Source organism: Etheostoma cragini, chromosome 5, assembly GCF_013103735.1.
Source record: "Etheostoma cragini isolate CJK2018 chromosome 5, CSU_Ecrag_1.0, whole genome shotgun sequence".
NCBI lineage: Eukaryota > Metazoa > Chordata > Actinopteri > Perciformes > Percidae > Etheostoma > Etheostoma cragini.
The window spans coordinates 16,206,475-16,226,384 of NC_048411.1; the positions used below are offsets into that span (position 1 = coordinate 16,206,475).

Genomic DNA, 19,910 nt, shown 5'->3' on the forward strand with positions numbered 1-19,910 from the left:
GTGCACAGACAATAATAAGAATAGGAACAATTGTGTTTCCAAGATCACTGAAAGATCAGAAAATAACAGTTACAAAACAAACCTTGAGATGCATTAAACCAATATTAATGAGTTGGATTATCTTCAAGTTTCACCTCTCTGCAGGCAGATTTTCAACTGTAATCAATGGAAAAACTAATGGAAAATCATCAGCAGGGAAATTAAAAGCAAATCATTTGCAGTCGATGGCCTAACACCCGTGTTTTAGGCCATCAACTGTAAATGATACACTTTTATCACTTATAACCCTTTAATGAGTGATGAGATGTCTGCAGTTCGTGTGATGTCTTCAGCTTGTTCTGTGGTTTCTGTAAACTTAAACGAGTGGCCTGTATTTACAGCTGAGACTCCATTAAAGCTAGCTCACTGTCTGACTCAAAATTACAGGAGTCCTCCACAGCCTCTGACACTTATAACACTCTGACTTTTTGTGGACGCCTTAAAAATAAAAAAGGATCCAAATGGATGCAGCAGACACCTGAGATATGTTCTATTTTTTTTTCAATGATGTATCATAACTAAGCAACTTGCTGTCACACAGGCGACAAATCACCGTATTGTCAAGAGAAGCTTGCAGACAGTTTCAGATTACATTAGTTGTTTAGGTTTAATTACTAATGTTAACTAGCAATTTAGTTAGCAATAATTAGTCTGTGCCTATGTTGTCTCCTAACATATTCCTACGCTCTCCATCTCTGCAAGATTGGGAATAATTGAGATTTCTCTTGACACAGCTACCAGAAGACTTTCAGACAGGTTGCTCACGTCACATCTACTTTGTCAAGCTAAGTTGGAAGCTGCGCAGTAACCCTCAGCACTCACCGGAAAAGCGCATCTAATATCCTTGACTGGTCTCCATCCAACAGGATCTGTTGTTCCATTATGGTGAGATTGGCTTGTGTTATGCCAGATGCAGCCAACGCAGCCTTGAGCAGAGAGTACATTTTTAAACTCTTGGTTCTCAACCAACACTGATATAAGTGACACTTGAAGACATTTATCAGACAACTCTCTCCTACCACTGTCCTGCTCTGTGGCCTGAGAACTTCAGACTTCTGTTGTTTATTTAGAGACCGTGTGACAGTTTTTCTTTAGTTTCCATAGGATTCTGTGTTATTAGGTTTTCTGACCCGGTTTCATTCATTGTGTTTGAGTTTTCTGTGTCCCTGTTCCCCCCCCCACCAGTACGTCTTCTGTTGTACACCGATTTTGTGTCCACCAGCATCAGCCTGCCTTTAGCGAAATCTCAGTTCTCTTAAATTGCATCCACTGTTCCCTCGCTTGGTTTCCGTCTTGGGAAATCATGGTAAGAGAGAGGGGACGAGGAAACGTGTTTTAGAAGGAGGAGACCGGGGCTGCACCTCATAACCCTTAAATTGCTTCCTCAAGTCCTCCACTTGCCTCCCTTCCTTGGGAAGTGAGAATTAGCTTTTTTGTTCCCAGTCCTTGTCTTGTTACCACAGTCCTGGGATCCTGGGTTTTGTTTAGTTTTCTGTTTTATTTTGTTATGCCATTTCTTATGTGTCATAACTTGTTTGACTTTCGGCCTTGTGTTTTTCCCCCACCTTTGTGATTCCCTGCCCCGCCCTGATGTGTTTCACCTGCTCATTAGCCCTCCTTGACACCTGTCTCTTGTTACAAGCCTCATTATATAATGTTGCATTTAGTGAGTGGGCTCCCCTTTGGCTATAGTGTCCGATTGTGACTAATTTTCTTTGAAATTTGCCTCAATTCTCTGCCTGTTCTTACACTTTGAGCTGTAAGTTTATTTTCCTTAATTAAAACATTGAACTCACCTGCTTCCTGCTCATCTGTGTTTTGCACCTGGATCCATATACAACTTTTGAAAACGTGTAGTATTTCTTACTAATGTTTTACTCCACTAATTTGTCTAACTGCTTTACTTTTCAGATGAGTTTTTCATTCCATTCCTGTCTAGTGAAAACCATGTATCTCCAGCAGCCAGTTCTCATGAACAATGTGTTTTGAAAAGCTATGAAAAGGTAAGCACATGTGGAAACAAATAAGAGTCATATTTCTCTACTCATGTTTTGAAAGACTCAGCCTGTAGCTTACTAATGTGAATAAAAATGTGGTTTAACATAAGTCCTACCTAAAACATGATCAGTGATTACTAAATTTCTTTCATATTTGCGTTATTGATCTAATGTAGGTTAACAGTTGCTGCTTGTACAATAGTAACGTTTGTTTTCAAGTAACTCATCTCTGTTGTGTCTCCTCTCCAGAGAGTTCAGGCTGAGAGTCCCACCCCAGTGAGCTCAGTTTTAAAGGTTCTGGGAGATACAATGTTTCAAGTAGCGAAGGGTTGTTTGAGTACTTTATCTGTACTTGGATGAGTTGTTCAAACTAACTATGTTTAAGTGTATTAGGTAACATACAAGTAAATTGTGATAACAGTAGGGAGGTAGAAATGTATTTAATGTGGTTGTTTCTTGTGTAATTGTTTAGAAGTATGTTTTGGTTGTCTTGTACTGTGGTAGGGTTGATGGTGGCAGGCTATAAAAGGCTGCCAGTTTCCATTTAGTGCTGCTGTCCTCAGAACCACACGCTGCCAGTGGTGCTCAGTTTTTGTTGTCATTGCTTGCATTTTTTTGTTCATTGTTGGTAAAATAACACCTGCTGATCTGCACTGTACCTCTGCCTTAAGTCTCCTGCTTTAAATATCAAACCGCTATGCAGCCAATGTAACACTTGGCTTGAAAAGTCATACTTACAAAGCTGAAAAAGTTGTTTTTCTAACTCAATGAAGAGTGGACTTTTTACAGATGCAAGGTTCCTCACAGGGTAGCTTTGCTACAAAACATTATCTCATAGAAGATGATGCACTGCTGTAGATTAAACTACCTAAACAGTATACAAGTTAAAACGGGCATAACCTTAAACATCTACAGCAGTAACATACAACATACTGTACATTTAATGCAACAATATTAATGCACCAACATCAAATATAATGGGAGAACTTGATGCTTTTACCTTCCATACTTGTAATGCATAATTTTAATGACTATCACTGCAAGATTTATATTTTTAGTGGAGCATTTGAATAGTTTGGTGTTGGTTCTTTTATTGCCGTAAAATCTGGTTGCTTCTTCCATGGCTCCATTGTGTCGGTAGTCCTTACAAACTAACTTTATAAATACTACTACAAACTGCTTCATTGGCCAATCAGAAGTGAGACTTGAACTAAGTCAGGAAAAAAAACTGCTTCTATAAATAAGTTAATTCACACCTCTGAGCTCTCCCTCCATCCTCCTGTCTCTCTCCCCATCACTCCTTCACACTTCTCTCACTCCCAGTTTGTCCCTGAAGACCAGTTAGATTCCAGTACCATGAGCTCACTGGGAGAGAGATGGGCAAGAGAGCATCAGACAGAACAGAGAGGCAAACATGAAGGTTTACTGACAAATTTACAAGCTGACGGGAGTTTCACATGTAAAAAAACTTTTGAGTGGGGAGGGACACACCCACACCCACAAACTGATATAAACGGCATTCTGTCGTAACCCACCCTGTGAGGCTGGCGGACGCTCAGTTGAAGCTCTGAAGGTTTGTTTCTTTCTGTCAGTAAATCTAAAATATTTCACGTCAAATGTCATTATCTTTAGTCTTTTGACGTTACTTATTCATGTATTTATTCGAAGGCTGTATTTACTCTGTTATGTAGTTACTGTACAAGAACTTTGTCCATAACAGCTTTAAGTAGGATACTTATTAGAAACTTTTTACAGTCTAGCATCTGGTATGGTGCAATCTGCAGCTGTGCGGCGGTATTGTATTTGGATGGTATAATGGCACGTTACTGGGATTCAGGTTTCTTGGAGAGTTTTGTACAACCATCATTTCTGATGATTACCTGTAAAATAATGCAAAACTGTTACAGTAGAGGAAGGTAAGAATGGTGGCAACATTGTAATAGCATATCAAATTCTTTAACCTACTGTAGAGCTGGACATTTGGGCGAGGCAGAACAAAGTGTATAAAGTGTACTGCTTGCTAGTGTACTAATGGAAGTGCACGGTTTGAGACACACTTTTACTTTGGAAGTGGATCTGAGTACTTAATCACCTCTCATATTAATTGCAGTACTACAGTAGTATTACCATAATCTCAGTACAATAAAGCTTTGTAGTTAACTGCATGTTAAAGTGCATCTATACACCAGCTGTAGGGTGTGGTCAGTGTCGGTGTCAACAGTCCAAGCCGCAGTCGCTGCGTTGAGTAAACCGCTATTTGTGCGCCTGCTCTACCAACTGACCTAACCCGGCCATGTAGAATTACTCTTTATTTAGTTTCTCACTCCCAGCCCTATCTGCACAGCACTATGGAGTAAGGTCTGGCCACAACAGATACATTTAAGGAAAGGAGGGGAAAAAAACCTCTGGGTTTTTTGCATTTCTGTAATCCAATCACAATCGTCTTGGGCGGTGCTAAACTCCGGATGCACTGGCCGTGGCGCTGCAAAACGGGAAGGAACTGGTTTTGGTGGAAAATTTTAATTGTTAAATATTAATGAAATATTTAATGAATTTAACTGTTAAAATACGGTGACGTGAGCTATATAAATCAGCTGGATACATGGTCAATTGTAATTTGCTCTTATCAGTGCATCCCCGTGTGTGTTTAGTCCACAGCAATCCCCACATATCGGTCCCAAAACATTGCAATTAGAAAAATGCCATAAACGTATTATTTGTACTGAACCACCACAGAACCAAGCAGGCTTGCTTTGTTGCACAATCCAAATTTTCTTCAAAACTTGCCATTTTCACCATGTGGCTTGCTAGCTCAATGTTTGTTGTTTACCAAAGCAAACTGAGATGGGTAACACACAGAGCGGAAGGGGCAAAAACTGACATTTGGCGCATGAGCCACGTGCAGGGTGTCAGGCCTTGTCCTGGAAATGTACTTTCAGACTGCTTTTTAATCAAAGCATCAGTACAATTAATGTTATGTTGTTGCAGATGAACTTGGCTCTGGTCCACGACAGACTACACATTAAGACGTTCTGGGAGAAGAAGATTAATACTGAATGTCAACATGTTGAGAGCGAAGAGCAGAGAAAGAACAAGAGCGCACTGAAAAAGTAAGAAACAACTCAGTTACACACACAGTTATACTACCTATTGTAAACAACTTCCAACTGTAAAAGTCTCAGTGTAGTAACAGTAACTTGTGTGTGTGTGTGTGTACATATATCAGTGTTGTTACAGAAGTGTTCATGTGTGATTAGCGACTAGACTAGTGTAAACAGGCAACACGAGGCATTGTGATCTGATCACTAACTCAACTTACCGAGGTGGTCTGGGATGCATTTGACCACATATCTTTTGTAGTTTAAACGGTATTGTGTCCTGATGCGGCACCAACAAGGAACAATGGAAAAATTGTTTGATTGTGCGGACACCTGAAGGCTAAACACCTGGTGCGCACCTACAAGCTCATCTCCTAGGCTTTGATCCAGAAGGAGAACCTATTCTGGGCAAAGTGTCTCTTTCCTGAAGATCTATGGAGGTCCTTGAATGTGGCACCTGTGATCAAGTTGAATCTGGTTTGAGTTGTCTTGGACACGCGGCTGCCTGGCAAATAGACACATCTAAAAACAGACGCTCTCATTGCAAACAGCCTCTCGTCTCTCAGCGAGCTGGAGGACATACCAGGACAAACACTCGACCCTGCAGATAGTCTGGTTGTTAAAGGTCTCAGTAATGATGATCAGTAACGAGCAGAAACCTGAACTCGCCTCTTAAACCTGTAGACTGACAGAAAATACACAACCTTCAATCGTTTTAAAATCACATACATTATAACAATCGTTACACGAAACATCAGGCGCATACAAAGTCAATGCAAAGACGTGAATAGACACAAATTCACACCAGGAAACACATCATTCACGTGATCGCAAAATATTATCAGCATTTAAATTCTCTTGCTGTAGGTGCTTCTCATGTAGCTTAAATTTCCTCCATGATTCCTCCACTTGCCGTCTTAGTCCCTCCACCGAGGAGACATGGGGGAAGCGCAAGGAACTCATCAGAGGAGAGAGGCAACGAGAAAATGTATTTGGAGTGATGAAGAAACGCCCTTTCTTCATCACAAGCATCACATGAATTTGTCAGCTGTTTGGGCAAAGTTAGCAACTCCTTCAGCTGCACAACTTCTGGGAAGGCTGCTCTCATGTATCCTCGGCTATAGCTCCTCAATGATCCCTCCTCAATGCTCGCTCCTCGGTCTTGGGGGCAGAAATAAAAGCTTTGAGACAGGCTTCACCAAGGAGGGACAGAACAACTTCCGGTTCAGCTGAGAACTGAGGAGTGTATGATCTATTAAGTAGTGTTGATGAGATTCAGCCCCCCTGTCCAACAATGTTGACTAGTTAAATGAAAAAAACAATCATTGTAGCCATGGAGGCAGGGAGAAATCAGAGCTGTGTGCTCTTCCGGATGATGTCAGTGACCTAGAAACATCAGTGTTTGGTTTTCTGAAGTATGTGGGACTTCACAACCAGTACAAAGCAGAAATAGTGGTTATTTCAACCATGGCTGATCAAGGAAAGAAATGTCAAAGAATTAATGTTACATTAAGCCTTTCTTCCTCTCTAGCAAAGTGCAGGTAATAAAATGCAAACATTTGCTTTGCATTTGGTGTTAACCGGAAGTTTGATCAATTTGCTTGCCTTCTACTACAACCAAAAACCGAAAATAGAAATGCATAATGCAAGGTGCAGTGAAGTAAGTTAGTTTAGAGTTTACATTTTTATGGTCCGGCTCAACAGATGTACACTGCTGGGATAAGGTCCCTTCCCTCTTGATATTTTTTCTTTTCTTGGTGCTTTTGCTACATTTACTTGCTCCTCGGATGGTCCCATTTCCCGAGTTGGGAAGTCATTTTTCAACTTCGGTGTTTTCATTAGCTTAATGTTCGAATATGGAAACAACGTGAACGCTGCAAAGAAGATGTAGTTAAGATGAAGTGTTAGTTTATTGCTCAGAGCTTAAACAATAGCTATTTTCTGTATTTATTTTTAGTTAGATGTTTTGGGGATTTTGTCTGTCCTAAAACCACTGAAATATTGATTTAGCTGACTTTTTAATGGTAATAAATAACTTTTCAAACAAATCTAAGTCATAACGTGGACAGCAACTGATGTTAACTGTTACTACCTAATACTATTTTACAAATTAAATGTGGGCAAAAAATGTATACGTAATACATTAATAGATTTGTACCCAACATTTACTTTTGTCTACCATGCTTCTTCTGTGTGATATGACGCCAACTCTGCAAGTAGTGTAAAAACTTCATTCCAACTTAAGAGGGCTTTCCAGTGAATTTTCCCAGTCTGAACTAATTTGTTCTCCCAAAGTTTTGCTCTTCATTCTGATTCCTTGTCTACTTGAACTGTGCCTTGTTTTGTGATTAGCTCCTGTCATGTCTGTTTGAATTTTTTGTCTGTGTGTTTGTTGTGATTTCCAGTGTTGCTAATTGTGTTCAGCCTTGTCTTAAGGTGTTTATACTTGTGGGAGAATAGTTTGCTCCTGTTCCTGTATCCCACCTGTTGCTGTCCTGTGTGTCCAAACCAGCACACACATGATCCACCCATCTCATGCATAGTTTATTAGCCATGGTATTTGCACCACCACAGGTTCTTCTTCTGTCATCCCATCATTACATCATGATGGGATTGTCAGGTACATGTATACATCCTCTTATTAAACCTTCACCTCATTGCATTACACCAGCTATTAGCCCTATCCCTCCTAACTCTTCCTAACTACAACCTCACATCACCTCAACCCTTTACACGTAATCCCCCTGCTATCCATTACACTGTACCCCTAATCCCCGACCTATCAATACCATGTATCTCCTAATCCCCCAGCTATCTATTACAATGTAACCTCCAACTCCAAAACTATCTGACACCCCACACCGCTACTAACCCAGCTCAAGTCCCTGATAATTGTGTCTGTTATGTGTGACCTGGCCAGAGGCTGGGAGAAATGGATGGACGTTATAATCACAAAGCGATGAGTGATGGAGGCAGGCGGCCACACTGAGCACAGATATATAAAGGCTGAAATTAGAAGATATTCTGTTATTCAGTATATGTGTTGTTGCAGAGTTTCCGTTTGACTCTTAAACTAGGACTAAAAATACGTTTTTACTCCCTCTGCTCTCAGTGCAGCACAGTTTAAGTATGAGCTCCAACAATTAGTAGTTTGATTGATTAGTCCATCAGCAGAAAATTAATCAGCAACTGTTTTGATAGTCACTGGTTCCAGTTTCTCAAATGTAAGGCTTCTGCTTCTGTGAATATTTTGGAGTCATTTTATTACATCTCTTTTGGGCATACTGTCTGACATTTTATAGACAAAACAAATCTGCATGAAATGTCCCTTCCACTGTCTTTGTCAAACTTAAGAAACTATTGACTTACAACGGAGGGTGGTCAGCTCAGCTGGGCTCTTAGTGTGTAGTTACTGTAGATTTAAAAAGGCAGTTTTTCTCCCAATTTCAGCCCTCATCCTTAAAAGCATGCTTTTCCAAAAACGTCTCCAGAGTTAATCATTCGTGGGTGGAAAATATTTTGCAATCTGGTGACAGTGAGGCAGTTGCCTGGCAAACCCCTGTGGACACGTGTTGTTCTTACAAAAGTCAGTCTATAAAAGCTGTACCATTAGCTGTCGGTTTTTTACTCTTTTAAGTTTAGTTTAATAAATTCAAACTGAAGTCAATCAATGCTTTTACTTTTTTAGTAGACTCTGGTCTAACTCAATGGTCTGTCGGTTTTTGTGTCTGTCTTTGCTGATGTCAGGGAGCTTATCGGCAGCAAAAAGGACAAATGGAATAATCCAGAAAACTTGACAGGAAGGTAACGAAAACACTGAGGACAGCTGACAGTGAGGGTTAGGTTACACAGCATGTCTGTCGTCTCTTTGTCTTTTGTCTACCCGTTTGCAGTTTTTCTCTCCTGCACGCAGGCTTACACGCAGTGATGCTGTGTATTTGATTGATCGTGAAATAAGAGTGAAGGGAAACGCTGAAGTGACAGTGATAATACCACAGCTGTCACCAAGATACCAGATTTGCCTTGACTAATAAAGGGTCCGACACACCATGCAGACGGCCAACGACTAGTGGTGGTGAAGGCCAACTGTGGCGTCGCCTTTCGTTACTGCACATTGCCTTTGTCTTGGCCAAAACATTTAAATAGAACAAATGTTTTAGATGTGATACTGAAACACAAGGACCAATGTGCTGAAAAGACGTACAACTCTGAGGACTGAAAACACTGGGAGGACAGAAACAATGCGAAGATTGAAACATCGCAAGAAACTAACCTTGCATGATGACAGAAATGTTGCAAAAACCTTAAACACTGTACAGAAACACTGCAAGGACCAGTACACTGCAAAGACCTACAACTCTTGAGAGCAGAAAGACTGCGACAACCTATAACACTGCGAAGAACCTTATTTTGACTCATCTCCGCATTTCTGCAGGCTGTTAAACAAAAAGTATACAACATCCATGTTTTGAAGCTGGTGAACACAAGTAAAGAATCCTTCCTCTGTGTGTTTCCAGGCTGAGGGCGGAGTGGCTGGTCCGCCTGGAAAACAGAACCAAACACCTGAAAAACCTTGACAAGTACGCCAAGAAGGTCAAGGTGGAGAAGTCTCCCGACCAGGCAGAAGTTCAAACAAACGGGGATGAAGACGAGAAACTGTGACTTCATAATATTAAGACCAATAAAGTAACTTTTTGGCAAAAAAGAACTTTGATTTTTTTTTTTTAAGTCTGTGGAATTTAGTCTTTGTTTGCCATAATTCGGATATTGTGTGATGTGCACACAATATCAAAATTATGGCATTATAATAAAAATAAGGGTAAAAATACTTTTCTTTGTGATCACATTTTTATTTCTATATTCAGAGAAAAGAAAATGTGAACATGACATTCAAGAACAGTTACAAACAACACACTGGGACAGGAACACGTCCCAGGGCCACAAAATCAGCGGAAAAACGGGAGGGAGGGAGACAAAACACCACATGCAGAAATACACACAAACAGAGACACAGACACAAGACAAGGAACCAATCACACACGCAAACAAAAAAAAGCTTTCAGCATTGCCTTTAAGCAATCAGCATTGCTGTGCTCCGAAGTCTTGCCCGGGGCTCCACTCACACGAGCTGTCAAAAGTTCCATGTACGTGACATCCAAAAAAAGAAAGGATCCATGAACGAACGGATAAGTCACAAGGCGGGTTGCAATCATCCTCTTAGCAGCTGTAAGTCCAGCAAACACAGCACATTTTTTAGCTTTAGAGAGCTGGAAGGCTGACAGGTCATTCATGGTCAACACATTGACAGTAACAGGCACAGTGACATTAATCAAGGTGGAAATCTTGGATACAATTTTGTTCCAGAACTGACCAACAGGAGAGCACTCCCAAAATATATGAAGAAATGTACCTTGTGATTTAAATGGGCAGAAAGTGCAAAAAGGACTGGTATTTTCATGTGATGTGTTTTCACGGGGTAAGATATGTCCTGTGTATGAAGTTGTAGTGAATCTGCTGATGGTCTGCATTGCAAAATACTTCTGGAATATTAGACCATACATTATGCCAGTTGAGAGAGAGGCCTGGGCAATCGCGAGCCAGAACCTCTCAATTGGAAGGCCAACACGGCCAGGTGTCAGAGCACTTTCTAAGGTATGCCAGCAGACAGATACATCTGGAGTAAACCAAGTGAGAAGGGGTCTTGACACAAAGGACCAGAAATAATGTTTGAAGTTGGGAACTGAGAGGCCATCCTCTCGCTTCCACTGGAAAGTAAACGTCTTAAGTCACGGCCTCTTGCCTTTTCAGACAAATTTGGATAATGATGATTGTAATGTATGCCAAAAGCCAGCAGGCTGGGAGAGAGGTAGCATAGAGCTCACAAAAGTGACCCTGGTTAAAACAATCATCATAACCACCAAGATACGGGCTTGAATCGACATCAGGAGACCTATCCGTTTTTAAAATATCCTTAAAAACACTGTTCAGAGCAGCAGAATAGCTATGTTTAATGATCTGGTTTAAACAGGGGAAGACCTCACTGCCTAAATATTTAAACTGCTTAACAATTGGGATGTCGGCGGAGGTGGTTGAGTTGCGGGCAGAATCATTTAAATAAAGTAGTGCGGGCTTTGACCGGTTCATTTTAAAGCCTGATAATGTAAGCTTCCATATTCCTCGCATGATGTTAGAAGGCGAGGAAGAGGAAAAGGGTAAAATAAATGTTTGACAACCAACAGTTTGCACAGGTTTTGGTTTGCTGTAAAGACAAGATGATAAAAACAGAACACACAAACAGGGCCATCCATCTTCATCCGCTTATCCGGTATTGGGTCGCGGGGGCAGCAGCTCCAGTAGGGGACCCCAAACTTCCCGTTCCCGAGCCACATCAACCAGCTCTGACTGGGGAATCCCGAGGCGTTCCCAGGCCAGGTTGGAGATATAATCTCTCCACCTAGTCCTGGGTCTTCCCCGAGGCCTCCTCCCAGCTGTTTGTAACAAACAGGGCCATGGATGAATACTGAGATCACTATTTTGAATTCCTTTGAAACCACAAAACCTTCCTGACAAATATTTAACTACACTAACATGATGTTCATTCAATTAATAGTTCAGTTATATTTTCTGTAAATCAGTCGTTCCCACAGTGGGTGCCTTGATTGATCACATCATTGTTCATTTTTAATGTTTTTAAAGTGCCCATGTTATGAAAAGAAAATATCACTTTCTAGGATTTTTATTTAGATTTATTTTGTGTATCTGTCACACATACAAACTTGGAAAAAAACTATCCTTGCTGTTTTGAGTGAGATACAGGCAGAGGTTGGTAGAGTAGGCAAAAATTGTACTCAAGTAAAAGTACTTTTACTTCAGAATAATATGACTCAAGTAAAAGTAAAATGTAGTCATCCAAATAGTTACTGGAGTAAGAATAAAAAAAGTTCTAAAAGTAAAAAGTATGATTTAAAACTACTCCTAAAAGTAATTATTTTCAAAAACTTACTCAAGTAAATGTAACGGAGTAAATGTAACTCGTTACTACCCACCTCTGGATACAGGTGTCTGAGCGTCCTCTGCCTTCAATCTCCAGGTGAGCTGTTTAAAATCTTTCTACATCACTATCTTAAGAAAGCCGTGCTAGTGCTAGAATGCTAGCTCACTCTCAATGGCAAAACACTGCTACAACACTAGTTCACCATAATCTAACAAACTACATCCATGTCCCTGTTCTGCAGGTACTCCATAACTGCCCCTCGTTTAGAAGAAGTCTCCCGGCTAATCCTGCCTTGTACTGACCAAAGTTGTAAAAATTGTATCTAGTGGATGTGAGCCCTACCTACCTACTGCACATGTGCGACTCCCAACAAAGATAGTAAAGAAGGGAGATGTCTCACTCTGTAGCTAGAACAGAGACCAAAACACACACGGGGAAAACAGGATCTGCGGCAATGTGCCGTACAACAAAAAAATGGTGTTCTTTTATTTTTTATTAAACAATGTAAACCTATTCTGGTACAACCTCAAAATACATTTGTGAACCTGAAAATGAGCATAATATGGGCGCTTTAAAGCAACTACAGGAAACTTTCTGTGTTCATTTGACAAAATTGATAAGCACCACCACCCCGTGCCATTAAGATCTTAATCTCGCTGCAATCACATGAATTTGTTTGAGTGAAGGAAAGACGCAACCATAAATACAAATTTTTTCTTTTTTTAAAGAGATGTTTGCTGGATGCATAGCGTTGAAGTAATGTATCTAATATATGGTTCTGTAAGACTAAGTGTAAAATTATGGTGGAAAAAAAACTGATTTAGCCACAAACGTAAATTCATATATTGTTGTATATAATGTCTTACAAAGTAAATCATAAAGAAAAGACCTTTTACATGCCTGAAATGAATTCTCTGCATCTGTTGAATGACCGACCAAGGTGCACTAGTGTTTTCAATGGTGCTCTGTCCCTGTCCCTTTCAATTTCTTTTTTAATTATGTGGGCCATTCCTTTCTTTTTCTCTTTGCTGCAACATTGTCAGCCATAACAATATAACATCGAAAAGATAAATCTCCTTCTTCCTTTTAATCGGCTAATGCACGACTTGCTGCCAAATTTTGCATGGGATATTGTAAAAAAAAAAGACTGATCCATCCACTGCGGTAGTTCGCCTTAACCAACATGAGTGTGATGTGTCTCTCTCATCTCTGAAAATAATAAAACCACGTGTCAAGAGCTTGTTCTCTCATCATCAACAGCAGCAATCAATTAATATAAATATAAATTTAAAGTAATACATTAAACATATTCGCCTATTTAAATATATTAAATAGTCTTAAGTTACATTTATCTTTAAATCTGTAGAGCCCATATTGGCTTTTATTCTGAGTGATTGAGAATGGACCAATATTATTTAACCATATATAATATAATATTGCATCTAAAACTGTTAAAACCGATAAGCATCTGTGAATAAGCATGTTATATTAGGGGTTGGGTGTATAATATATTAAACAAAAAACACGTATTCCCAAAATATTGAAGTATTGATTTAAAGTGGGGTTTTTTTCACTCTAAAGGAAGTTTAGAATCGTTCAGATATAAACAAATATAACTTAAGTATTTTATTGTTCTGTTTACATAAAAACTCTTCAATCCAACCAATAAATTAAATAAAACATACTTTCAGAATAAAAGCTCCCTTAAGAAGAGTCAACAGTGTTCTTTTCACATTAAGAGTCCTCTTGGTGAATGGTACAATGATATAATGTGGTCAGTACATGCTGTGCATGGGTAAAATGGAAGTGTTTTTGGTCTTCTCCAGCAGTTTCTCTTTCAGTGTTTGTTTCTGGACTTCGTGCCAGACGTATCGAGGGTTTTCAACAGTTGGAGGCTGTCCCGTCCCCGTCCACTCTACCTTTTCTCCGTCCTCATTGCGCTGGACGTGGTCGGGCACCAGCGCCACCAGCGCGTTGAAGCACACGCCGTCTGTCTTCCCGTGCTGACGCCCGTTGTGCTGCAGGCTGAAGATGCCCAGCGTGTTGACATCTTGGTCATAATATGCTGACGGCAAGGCTTCCTGCACCACCATGTTGGCTGCCCACGTCACCGCATGAGTCTTTACCGCCGCCGCCGTGGGAAGGTGGAGCACCGGGTCTGCAGGACAGATTGGGCAATGTAGTATGGGACTGATTTTTCTGGAAGATGAGCAAAAAGCTTCTAATAAAACTTCAAAGTTTTGGTAGTAATAACTAACTAACTAACTGATTACAGAATACTTTTTGCCATATCTTACTTTAAAATATAATTACATTTTTAATTACACAGTTCTCAAATTTTAAATGTTGTCTAACAAGCATGAGCCTACAGGACTTAGACATGTTAGGGTTTATCTACGTCATATTGAAGTTATTGTAATTAGGATTCTAATTAGTGTTTTAACAAAATACTACAGTAAAAGGTCCCTATAAGTTGTTTAGTATATTGTCTGTTACTTCTCTGACAAAAAGGAAATAGGAACAACATAAACTTGGTAGAAATAAGGTAAGTAGCAAAAAGATTTTATAAAGATTAGGGGAAAAGTAGAGCCACGGACAATAGGACCAACGGCTAACATCTTAATGAAAAACATAAAACCTAACTTGAGACGGCAACAACTGTATATCGTGTATTCCTTTGGGCAATAAAGAGTTATGTGGAAAAAAGAAACTTGACTTAGAAAAACACTTCAAAAATGTATGTCATCAGCAGCTGAAGCAGTGGAAATCAACCTGAAGGTAATTAGTTTTTTTTTTATTTTATGAGCAATCAGTTACCTTTGATAAGCAGCACCCAAATCTGTTCCTTAGCATTGGTGAAGACCAGCACAAGTCTCTGCACAACATGACGGCAGCTCAGGTCAACAGGTAACGTGACAGGATGCCAGGGATCCTGGTGGTATCTGAAAGCATCCCAGCAGCTAGAGTCAGGGTCAGTATTTTAAAATATAAAAATGTGAGTCAGAGAATTAGTGAAACTCTCTTGTTCTCTCTCGTATCCAGATGTTTCAGAGGGATATCAGTTTCATCAATATGTGCTCAGGACATCTTTAGTCTAGCAGAGAGTTTAATGACATACTTGAGTCCGCAGTCAATGAGACGGAGAATGTCTTGTCCTCTCAGAGGGAGAACAGACTGTCTGTCCCACCAGTAGGCCTGAAGAGACTCCTGATCTGCTGCTGACAGACTTTTTAGTCTCCCACCTCAGAAACAGAGAGGTTTATATCCTTAAAATCATCATACATTTAAAAAAGTACCATCTGTAGTTCTTCCCGGACTCCCAATGAAGGATGTAGAACATTCAGCTATATTATTTATTATAAAACTCAATCTAATTTCAGGCAACACACTATCCCTGTTGTATATATATATGTATGCATGTATGTATGTATGTTTTAAGACACATAAATATCACCTAAAAAAGATCATCTCTACCTAATCTGAAAATCCAGAATCTATGAATATGTCAATATTTCTAAAGTTTAACTGCTGGACGCAAGATGTTTCCTGCCCCATAAATCCTGAAGGTAAGTCCAGCTGTTAAACTGCGATTTAGGGTGAGCTCAGAGACAAACTCTGTAGAATCATTATGTACAGTGAAGTTACAACAACACAGTTTCAGGTTTTTTAATGGAGAGCAACAGACTCGGGATCAGATTGGTTAATTATGTTCATGAGGGTCCTCATTAGAACAGAAGTACAAATGTTTGTGTACGTGTAACCTCTGACCTGTTACTTTAGCAAGGAAGTTGAACCGGATCCATTGCGGTCCCTGCTCCTGGATCAGCAGCAAGGTGATTGGCTCACAGTCAAACCCCGCCTCCTCCTTCACCTGCAGACAAACAGAACGGTAACTCAGGTAACTGGGACAAGATTTTGCGTGCGTGCGTCCGTGCGTGCGTGCGTCTAACCTCCCTCCTCAGCGCCTCCTCCAGGCTCTCCCCCACCTCCACCCTCCCTGCAGGCAGGTACCACTGCTTATAACAGTCCGGCTTTGCCTCCTGCACCATCAGCACCTCCTCCTGATGGACCACAAACACACACACTTTTTTACAGACCCGACAATTATTTAAATATTTGGCTGATAAATTGATAATGAGGTAACCTTCTCATTAAAGATGACGGCGCAGACAATGTAGGAGACTGTCTTCCTCAGAGTCGCCGGTTTGCTCTGCTCCAGGCCCACGTCGCAGACGGTGACCTCTGACCCCTGACCACTTAGCAGCCTCTCTACCTGCTCCTCCACCTGCTGCCACCCCTTCTCCATTACCTCCATGTCTGTAGGTACATGGGAAAATAAATACACTTCTCAGACAAACTGTATGTGTAACATCTCAAAAATTTTTATTACACCAAAGTAACAGAAAGCAAACAAAAGTGTTTTAATAGTGATTCATTGTAGGTTTTGATTACATACGGCTTTTGCAGGCTGGCTTTCATTTATTTGTTGGGGTTAATTATTTACAGTAGGATGCGTTGATGATGCACAGTGACATGAACATATTTACTGAATCTAACTAAATCCAACCTTTATGAAGTATATGTTCAGTTTTTATTGACACTGTGTTACAGAGAAAAAGATTATTTTGCAGGTTGCAGTTACTATGGTTTGTTCTGTAAAATGTTCCTGTTAGGAGTGGTGGAGGTACTTAATGAGTTATTTTTACTAGAGCTATTGAAGAGACAAGAATATGATATAAACAGCAGTATAGAAAATGTTCTCTATTTCTAGAGCTTAATAAGCAAATATTAGCAGGCTTATTATAATATTGGTTTACTGTCAGTATTTTTCTAGGTAACACTTGTTAATGTAATGTCACTATCACACATTTTTCTATTCTAAATGCATGTGATGTAAGTGCTATGAAACGTTTTTTTAGACAACTAAAATATTTGACATAAATAAATGCTTAATCCGTGTATATTGCTGTTGCTAACTAGCCCGAGATGCAGATTAATGCTTGTCAGAGTGCTCTCACAGAAGCTAACGTTAGCTTTGTCGATAGGAAAATCCGTTCTCCACTTTCAACAGACTTCCCACCCAAAAAAGATATTTGTAAAATCACTACAGAACAACAGATATAAAAGCACGAACCGTGTGTAATTAACGACCGTGTTAAGTCTCCATTCAGTAGTTCTGTGCGGGCTGCTGCGGCTCTGTTTTGACATGTGACACCATCAAGCTAACCTGGAAATAAAAACACTCTTCAGGTTCGGGAGTTTCAAAATAAAGGCGATGTTGATTATGGGTTCTGGACAGTGGTCGAGAAATATTAAATACAGTGCAGATGTAAATGCAGGGTTATGTTGGAGGTGAGTGACACGACATAAGAGTTGTAGTCTGTCAGGAGCATGTCAGTGTCCTCGTTCAGCTTCAATTGTTGACTTACATTTGCCCAGTTGGCACACAGTAATAAACCTGGAGCTCTGTAGCAAGATTTGCTTACTTTAAGATTTAAATAAATGAAATAAATAAGGGATTTATATTAATCTTGAGTCGGTCAGGAGCAGATGTTTCTCTCAAGCATAAGTGGAACAGGTAAATACTACACACACTCCATGGTAATCTATATTTAAAATATAAACAAATCAAAAGCAGGGTCTTAAAATTGTTAACCAAATCCACGCAGAAGCCTTTTGTAAAATTCCATGCTCACAAATTAGTATTTTATTGTGTAATCTCTTATCGGAAGTTGGGTCTTTTGTTTTTCCGGTAGCTTCAATGTGGTGTTGTAACATCTCATAAGGTCACTCACAGCGGCTGTTCGTATCAGTTCAAACAGGTAATCATACAGAGTACAGCATATACTTTAGATGACGGTTGATTTACTGATGGAGCCAGTGTAACCAGAGGAAACCGGCTGAATCGTTATACATTTGTTAACCCGTTTAAAACAGGTAAGTTAAGTTTAGCGCTAGTTATATTGCATATTTAGTTTCACCCATTCTTGACCTAATGCCGTTTAGTCAATATTTCCAAATACTTCATTAATCCCACCGTATACCGCAATACTTACCAACAATAGCAAATACGTAAGATTTATTTTTTATACATACATGTAACGCTATGCAATGGTAGTGTAACAGTAGACAAATAAACCCAAGTGATGTGGACACAGTGCAAGTACTGTTAAATGCAAGTAGCCTACTGTAAAGTTCTAGTATTTAATTGGTTGTGGAGCTGATTCAGTGTGTTTACTCCCATAGTCGAACATCAGATCCTGCATCAACTGCAACACCTGAAATCCTCAGAAGACTTCTCAGCCAATCAGAGCTCGCTGTCCACCCCCTTACCTCATAAAGCCTGTTAAAAAATACCAGAGGCCAAAAACTCACCAAAAGACAAAGTAAACTGTGGTATACTTTAGCTCCAGCTTTAAACTGATGACCCATTCAGATAACCAATTCAGGGTTCGACATCACATTCAGTGTCTGTCGGTAATTATACATCTCCCTAGACTGACATGAGAAGAATGTCAGTTATGTGCTGAGAGCTGAACTTTCCCCTTCACTTCAATTCAGTCTGAGTTTGATCACAGCAGCATCTTTAGAGGACATTAAAGGAACATCATTAGAGGAACTGCAGCTGAAGATACTCCAGTACCGGAGTCATTGTGTCCTTATAGCTCCCTGCTGACCTGGTTTCTGATCTTTGGTCTGGTGAGTTGGTCCAATGGCACGGCACAGTAAGCTGCAGAAGCAGGTCCTTGCTCTGTACCGGCAGTTTCTGCGGGCCGGTCAGGACAAACCAGGTTTCATCCCACGAATCCGTGACGAGTTCAGAGTGAATGCTTGCATCAAGAAGACAGACGTGATGCACATTGAGTATCTGTACAGGCGAGGACAGAGACAGCTGGAGCAGCTGAGGGACGTAAACACCAAACAGCTAGGCTCTTTCTCCAAACCTGCAGAGAAGAGCTGACCTCTGACGATGTCACTGGCTGTTAATGCCACAAATACCTCTCAAAGACTTGGTTACGACTGGAATACAAGATGCTTAAGTCCAATTGGCAAGCAAAATACATTTTTGGATGTTAAATATACACAATGTTGTCTGACGGTTGAGACTAATGAAAATGAATAATCTTCCTTTGACACACTTGATAATAATTGCAATAATACACTCAGTGATGTGGATAAAACTATGGAAAAGACTAATATTGCAGTTATTATCACAGGATAGAGCATTCCGCATGTTAAAGGGGTTGTTTGGATTTTTTGAAGTAGGGTCAAGGTGCAAAATTAATTATTTGTCCACTGGTGAATATTAAAATGTTATCATCCACTCAATAGATAACTGTTTTTTTGTTGTTTTTTTGGCTGGTAAGTGAAGCAATTCTACTATCCACTTGCATAGTATACCAGTGTTTTGCTGGTAAATGGTGCAAATTTTGATAATTATTATTATGATTTTGTGTTATCCATAGTCAGTGGTTTAGTTGGCGAAGCCCCCAGTTTGGAGAAGATCTAGGAGTACTGACATGAATGTTGAGAAATGTACTGTTGTGAAGGGAGCATTTTATACTGTTATAATTTTAACTTCCGTACAACAGTATTAACAGGAAAATGTACTTAAAGTATTCAAGTAAATGTATATATATTGATTACTATAAGTATATATACAGTACAGGTCAAAAGTTTGGACACCCCTCATTCTATGCGTTTCCTTAATTATCATGTTTATCTAATTGTAGATTATCACTGAAGGCATCAAAACTATGAATGAACATGCGGAATTATGTA

General features: G+C 39.9%; 3 protein-coding genes across 4 annotated transcripts; 2 read left to right on the forward strand and 1 right to left on the reverse strand.

The window, feature by feature from the left end:
• The first annotated feature begins 3,352 nt into the window (after positions 1 to 3,352).
• Positions 3,353 to 9,842, forward strand: LOC117945146 (protein FAM240B). Of its 2 annotated transcripts, none has more exons than XM_034872437.1 (3): positions 3,353 to 3,609; positions 5,025 to 5,146; positions 9,652 to 9,842. In XM_034872437.1, the coding sequence occupies exons 2-3, from the start codon at positions 5,025 to 5,027 to the stop codon at positions 9,794 to 9,796; spliced, it is 267 nt and encodes an 88-aa protein (XP_034728328.1). In that variant the 5' UTR covers positions 3,353 to 3,609; the 3' UTR covers positions 9,797 to 9,842. The 2 variants fall into 2 exon arrangements, with proteins under 2 accessions (XP_034728328.1, XP_034728329.1); XM_034872438.1 differs by having other exon boundaries at positions 3,515 to 3,627.
• Positions 9,843 to 13,738: 3,896 nt separating this feature from the next.
• Positions 13,739 to 17,336, reverse strand: nudt18 (nudix (nucleoside diphosphate linked moiety X)-type motif 18). The gene is given in 8 exon segments (XM_034872436.1): positions 13,739 to 14,286; positions 14,946 to 15,070; positions 15,247 to 15,370; positions 15,897 to 15,999; positions 16,079 to 16,189; positions 16,273 to 16,445; positions 17,263 to 17,296; positions 17,298 to 17,336. Coding segments are annotated over 8 exon segments (1,092 nt in total). The 3' UTR covers positions 13,739 to 13,903.
• Positions 17,337 to 17,849: 513 nt separating this feature from the next.
• Positions 17,850 to 19,180, forward strand: sdhaf1 (succinate dehydrogenase complex assembly factor 1). Its single transcript, XM_034872439.1, has 2 exons — positions 17,850 to 18,065; positions 18,375 to 19,180. Exon 2 carries the CDS (start codon positions 18,841 to 18,843, stop codon positions 19,087 to 19,089), a length of 249 nt encoding a protein of 82 aa, XP_034728330.1. The 5' UTR covers positions 17,850 to 18,065; positions 18,375 to 18,840; the 3' UTR covers positions 19,090 to 19,180.
• The last annotated feature ends 730 nt before the right edge of the window (positions 19,181 to 19,910 follow it).

Excerpts from the sequence above, each read along its gene's own strand:
- LOC117945146 (XM_034872437.1), top strand. The coding sequence starts at position 5,025 with ATGAACTTGGCTCTGGTCCACGACAGACTACACATTAAGACGTTCTGG. Across the intron at positions 5,147-9,651 it reads AACAAGAGCGCACTGAAAAA|GCTGAGGGCGGAGTGGCTGG; the intron begins GTAAGAAACAAC and ends GTGTGTTTCCAG.
- sdhaf1 (XM_034872439.1), top strand. The coding sequence starts at position 18,841 with ATGGCACGGCACAGTAAGCTGCAGAAGCAGGTCCTTGCTCTGTACCGG.